The sequence below is a fragment of the Lepus europaeus genome, unplaced genomic scaffold, assembly GCF_033115175.1.
Source record: "Lepus europaeus isolate LE1 unplaced genomic scaffold, mLepTim1.pri SCAFFOLD_28, whole genome shotgun sequence".
Classification (NCBI taxonomy): Eukaryota; Metazoa; Chordata; class Mammalia; order Lagomorpha; family Leporidae; genus Lepus; species Lepus europaeus.
This window is the reverse complement of record NW_026909158.1, coordinates 10,375,788-10,382,578: the sequence shown is the minus strand read 5'-3', so window position 1 is coordinate 10,382,578 and position 6,791 is coordinate 10,375,788. Positions and strand designations below refer to the sequence as shown.

At 41.4% G+C, this 6,791-nt stretch overlaps 1 protein-coding gene across 1 annotated transcript; it reads left to right on the top strand.

Annotated features, from left to right (window-relative positions):
- Positions 1-629: 629 nt before the first annotated feature.
- LOC133754692 (MLV-related proviral Env polyprotein-like) lies at positions 630-2,480 on the top strand. The gene has a single exon (XM_062185123.1). It carries the CDS (start codon positions 630-632, stop codon positions 2,478-2,480), a length of 1,851 nt encoding a protein of 616 aa, XP_062041107.1.
- The last annotated feature ends 4,311 nt before the right edge of the window (positions 2,481-6,791 follow it).

Sequence of the window (6,791 nt, the reverse complement as noted above, 5' to 3'; positions counted from 1 at the left end):
TATATGCATCCGCATCTCAAACACCCTGCTCCCCTCCTTTGTTTCAAAACAACAATTAGGGAGACCTTAACTAAGTTGATAATGGAGACTGGCACTAGAGACTGGGTTGAATTGCTGCCAATGGCTTTGTTTAGGGCTCGCAAAACACCTTCTGTATGTGGACTAACATCTTATGAAATATTGTATGGAGGCCCTCCACCCGCGGCAGATTTGTTGGGACCCAGTATTGACTCTTTTGCAACATCCCCTACTTTGCAGACTCGTTTCCGTGCCTTGCAGCTGATTCACAAGCACATGGGGAAGCAGCTGGCTGCCGCATATTAGTCCAAAGGCCCCATGCTCCCACACTCGTTCCAGGCTGGGGACACCGTCTACGTTCGCAGGCACCAGACCAAGAATCTTGAGCCGCGCTGGAAAGGACCTTACACAGTACTACTGACCACACCGACGGCGGTAAAGGTGGACGGAATCGCCGCCTGGATTCACGTGTCGCACGTCAAGAAAGCAGCAACTGAACAGAGTCAAGGGACAGGCAGCCCTGCCGACAAGCCGACACCGGAATGGAGACTACAACGCACTCAAAACCCCCTCAAGATAAGACTATTTTGCTCTTAGTATTCTTTTTCAGCATGGTTGTAGTAAACTCAAGTCCTCATATCCCTTATCATATTACTTGGCAGCTTATTAATTTAAGAACCGGAGCAATTGTCAATAGCACCTCTGGTTTTAATGTTCTTAGTGATTATTTTCCTGAATTGTATTTTGACCTTTGTCAACTTTTTGATGCTGACGATGTATGTGTTGGGAAGGGAGGAACCTATGTCTGTCCAGGGGGAAAGAATGGAAAATCCCTTCCTGGTTGCGGGGGCCCCGAAGTAGGATACTGTGAAAAATGGGGATGTGAAACCACTGGAAGTGCACACTGGAAACCCTCCTCTTCATGGGACCTGATTACTATCGGGGCGGCTCCAGGTATAATATTTAGTAACTGTGGGGGTAGGGACTGTAGTACTTGTATAAATGGGACGTTGGGTAGGTGTCACCTCCAGATCCTTCGCTTCACAGATAAGGGAAAACAGGACAAATGGGTCGGGCCTAAGTCATGGGACATATACTTGTATAGACCGGCCAGAGACCCCTTTGCCCTATTCGCCTTGAACCAGATGGTTGCTGTCGCAACTGTATCGGTTGGACCAAATAAAATATTAACAGATCAGAGGAGCCCAACCTCCCCACACTTTGCAAAGGGGAAATCTCTTGGGCAGGTACTTGTCAGAAATCGGCCCAGTCAGACGCCTGCCAGCAGTCAGTCCAGTCTGGCTTCCCCGACAACCGTTTTCCCGAATAAGCACGTAGTAGCAACGCCTCCTCCGCCCGGCCCTGAAAATTCCTCCTTACCCGGAACGGGGCATAGGCTCCTCAACCTAATACATGGGGCCTTCCAAGCATTGAATGGCTCTGACCCCGATAGGACCCGGGATTGCTGGCTGTGCCTAGCCTCACCTCCCCCTTATTATGAGGGAGTAGCTGTCATTGGAAATTGGACCAACCATACTATTGCCCCTCCCCAGTGCACCAATTTGCCATCCCACCGCCTAACTCTTCCAGAAGTGTCAGGGCAGGGACTCTGTGTAGGCTCCATTCCCCCTCAATATCAGGGCCTCTGTAATAAAACTATGACCCTCAAACCAGGCACCTATTATTTAACAGGACCAAATGGAACATTTTGGGCATGCAATACAGGCCTAACCCCCTGCTTGGCAGGACAAGCTCATAATCAAACTCATGAATGGTGCGTCATGGTTGAAGTATGGCCTCGGGTCACATTACATGACCCTGAGGAAGTCTACCGACAATATGAGGGAAATCTTCGGCTCCCTAGGGAACCCCTAACAATAACCCTAGCCCTCATATTGGGAGAACTCATAGTCAGGGGCATTGGGGCAGGCATAGGTACCGGAGCCGCTGCCCTGTCTAAGACAAATCAGTTTCACCTGTTACAACAAGCTATGCATTCAGATTTACAAGCTTTAGAAGAATCTGTCAGTGCCTTGGAAAAGTCCTTAACTTCACTCTCCGATGTAGTATTACAAAATAGAAGGGGGCTGGACCTGGTATTTTTAAAGGAAGGAGGACTCTGTGCAGCCCTAAAGGAAGAGTGTTGTTTCTATGCGGATCGCACTGGAGTGGTCAGAGACAGCATGGCAAAATTAAGGGAGAGACTAAAACAACGACAGAGCCATTTTGAGGCAGGACAGTCCTGGTTTCAGAGCTGGTTTAACTCATCCCCTTGGTTAACAACCTTAATCTCCACCATCACAGGGCCCTTGATAATATTACTTTTAATCTTAACCTTTGGACCCTGCATAATAAATAGGCTTCTTCAGTTTATTAACAGTAGACTGTCTATCACCCATGCCCTGGTCCTGACCCAGCAGTACCAAAGTTTAAAAAGAGAAGACATAGAACAAACATTTTAGGATGCAGCTATTCCTTAAATTTTAAGATTAAAATTTGCCAAGAAAAAGAGGAGGGAGTGAAAGAATTAGGCAGGTTAGGTTTGAAATAGAGTTGCTTGAGCTAACTGCATATTGTTCTGCTTCTGTATTAATTGGCTGGGCTTGCAACAATTTTTGCAAGAAATGAAAATGCTTTCATAAGATGGCTGAACTTTAGCTGAACTTGCAGTATGTAACCGTTTTTGTAACCGTTTTTAGGAACTATAAAAGCCAAAGTTAACAGAAAATGTACCCAACTTATATCCTGTTACAACACTACAAGTTATTACACACTACATTGACCCCTGCCCTTGCTTGCTCAAGCTAGAAATGAAAACCACAAGGCACGTACAGCATGTAACTTCTTCACTTTTACCCTGGAAACCCACTTTTACCTTGTAATCCTTTAGGTTACCAAATGAAATTGTAACACTGTGGAAATATGCTAATGTTGTGGTTTTAAGCCTTAAATACTCTGTGAAATTGATGATCGAGGCCGCTCTCTCTGCACTGCACTAGAGGGTGCTGTTGTGTTGTTGAGACGGCCCATTTGCAAATGCAATAAACTTCCTCTTGCTCTTGCAGCGATTGGAGTGGAGTCTGTGTTTCTGGGGGTCCAGATTGTGGGACACCTGCTTAAGGGGTCTTACAATCCCAGATATTGCTACAGCCTCTGTGTTTGTGTTTTCCGGATATTATCAACGGAATTTATTGTTCTGAATGTTTTTTATCAGAGAACGTTTAATTTTGAGCTTAGATACACTAATTGGTTCCACATGGAGACAAGAGCTCTACACATTCCTATATTCTAGGGAGAAAGCTAGAGGAACTGCGGCAAACTAACATGATATGTCTGTTTGTATCGATGACATTTTATGCACTTGCCTAACGAAAAGACTTTGCTTTTCTCCAAAACCATTTTTACTGTGATTTTCTTGGTCCATTGCATAAGAATTCCACACCACTTTCTCTGGATGTGCCTGGATGAAACCAGAAATATCCAGTTGTGTTTTGGCTAACTCAATCCGAAATATTGTGAAAGCCTCTGTGTTTGTATTTTCTGGATATTATCGATGGTCTTTATTGTGTTGAATGATTTTATCAGGGAACATTTAATTTTATACCATTGAAACACTAATTGGTTCATCATGGGGACACCAGCTCTACACATTCGTATTTTCTAGGGAGAAAGCTAGAGGAACTGCGGCAAACAAACGTGATATCTCTGTTTGTATCGATGACATTTTATGCACTTGCCTAACGAGAAGACTTTGCTTTTCTGCTAAACCAGTTGTACTGTGATTTTCCCTGTCCAATGTGTACGAATTCCACACCAGTTTGTCCGGATATGACTGGATCTAACTGGAAATATCCGGTTGTGTTTTGGCTAACTCAATCCCAGTTATTGCTACAGTCTGTGTTTGTGTATTCCTGATATTATCAACGGACTTTATTCTTTTGAATGTTTTTTATTGGGGAACTTTTTATTTTGAGCTTCGATACACTAATTGGATCCACATGGAGACACCAGCTCTACATATTTGTATTTTCTAGGGAGAAAGCTAGAAGAACTGTGACAAATAAGCTTGATATTTCTGTTTGTATCGATGACATTTTATGCACTTGCCTAACGAAAAGACTTTGCTTTTCTACAAAACCATTTTAACTGTGATTTTATCGGTCCATTGCATACAAGTTCCACAACACTTTGTCCAGATATGACTGGATGAAACCAGAAATATCCGGTTGTGTTTTGGCTAACTCAATCTGAAATATCGTGAAAGCCTCTGTGTTTCTCTTTTCTGGATATTATCAAAGCATTTTATTGTTTTGAATGTTTTTATCAGGGAACATTTAATTTTGTACCGTAGAAACACTATTTGTTTGCACATGGAGACACCAGCTCTACACATTCGTATTTTCTGGGGAGAAAGCTAGAGAGACTGCGGCAAACAAACATGATATTTCTGTTTGTATCGATGGCATTTTATGCACTTTCCTAACGAAAAGACTTTGCTTTTCTCCAAAACCATATTTACTGTGATTTTATCGGTACATTGCATACAAGTTCCACACCACTTTGTCCAGATATGCCTGGATGAAACCAGAAATATCCAGTTGTGTTTTGGTTAACTCAATCCCAGATATTGCTACAGCCTCTGTGTTTTTGTTTTCCTGATATTATCCACAGACTTTATTGTTTTGAATGTTTTTTATCAGGGAACATTTAATTCTGTGCTGGGAATCACTAATTGTTTCCACATGGAGACACCAGCTAAACACTTTCATATTTTCTAGGGAGAAAGCTAGAAGAACTGCGGCAAACAAACGTGATATTTCTGTTTGTTAGATGACATTTTATGCACTTGGCTAACGAGAAGACTTTGCTTTTCTGCTAAACCAGTTGTACTGTGATTTTCCCGGTCCATTGCATACGAAATCCACAGAAATTTCTCCGGGCAAGGACCGGATGAAACCAGAAATATCCGGTTGTGTTTTGGCTAACTCAATCCCAGATATTGCTACAGCCTCTGTGTTTGTGTTTTCCGGATATTATCAACGGAATTTATTGTTCTGAATGTTTTCTATCAGGGAACGTTTAATTTTGAGCTTAGATACACTAATTGGTTCCACATGGAGACACCAGCTCTACACATTCCTATATTCTAGGGAGAAAGCTAGAGGAACTGCGGCAAACTAACATGATATGTCTGTTTGTATCGATGACATTTTATGCACTTGCCTAACGAAAAGACTGCTTTTCTCCAAAACCATTTTTACTGTGATTTTCTTGGTCCATTGCATAAGAATTCCACACCACTTTCTCTGGATATGCCTGGATGAAACCAGAAATATCCAGTTGTGTTTTGGCTAACTCAATCCGAAATATTGTGAAAGCCTCTGTGTTTGTGTTTTCTGGATATTATCGATGGACTTTATTGTGTTGAATGATTTTATCAGGGAACATTTAATTTTCTACCATTGAAACACTAATTGGTTCATCATGGGGACACCAGCTCTACACATTCATATTTTCTAGGGAGAAAGCTAGAGGAACTGCGGCAAACAAACGTGATATTTCTGTTTGTATCGATGACATTTTATGCACTTGCCTAACGAGAAGACCTTGCTTTTCTGCTAAACCAGTTGTACTGTGATTTTCCCGGTCAATGCGTACGAATTCCACACCAGTTTGTCCGGATATGACTGGATCTAACTGGAAATATCCGGTTGTGTTTTGGCTAACTCAATCCCAGTTATTGCTACAGTCTGTGTTTGTGTATTCCTGATATTATCAACGGACTTTATTCTTTTGAATGTTTTTATTGGGGAACTTTTTATTTTGAGCTTAGATACACTAATTGGTTCCACATGGAGACACCAGCTCTACACATTCGTATTCTGGGGAGAAAGGTAGAGAGACTGCGGCAAACAAACATGACATTTCTTTTTGTATCGATGACATTTTATGCACTTGCCTAACGAAAAGACTTTGCTTTTCTACAAAACCATTTTAACTGTGATTTTATCGGTCCATTGCATACAAGTTCCACAACACTTTGTCCAGATATGACTGGATGAAACCAGAAATATCCGGTTGTGTTTTGGCTAACTCCATCCGAAATATCATAAAAGCCTCTGTGTTTCTCTTTTCTGGATATTATCAAAGCATTTCATTGTTTTGAATGTTTTTATCAGGGAACATTTAATTTTGTACCGTAGAAACACTAATTGTTTGCACATGGAGACACCAGCTCTACACATTCATATATTCTGGGGAGAAAGCTAGAGAGACTGCGGCAAACAAACATGATATGTCTGTTTGTATCGATGACATTTTATGCACTTTCCTAACGAAAAGACTTTGCTTTTCTACAAAACCATTTTTACTGTGATTTTATCGGTCCATTGCATACAAGTTCCACAACACTTTATCCAGATATGCCTGGATGAAACCAGAAATATCCGGTTGTGTTTTGGTTAACTCAATCCCAGATATTGCTACAGCCTCTGTGTTTTTTTTTTCCTGATATTATCAACAGACTTTATTGTTTTGAATATTTTTTATCGGGGAACATTTAATTTTGAGCTTGGATACACTAATTGGTACCACATGGAGACATAAGCTCTATAGATTTTTATTTTCTAGGGAGAAAGCTAGAGGAAATGCGGCAAAAAACATGACATTTCTGTTTGTATAGATGACATTTTATGTACTTGCCTAACGAAAAGACTTTGCTTTTCTCCAAAACCATTTTTACTATGATTTTCTCGGTCCATTGCATACGAAAT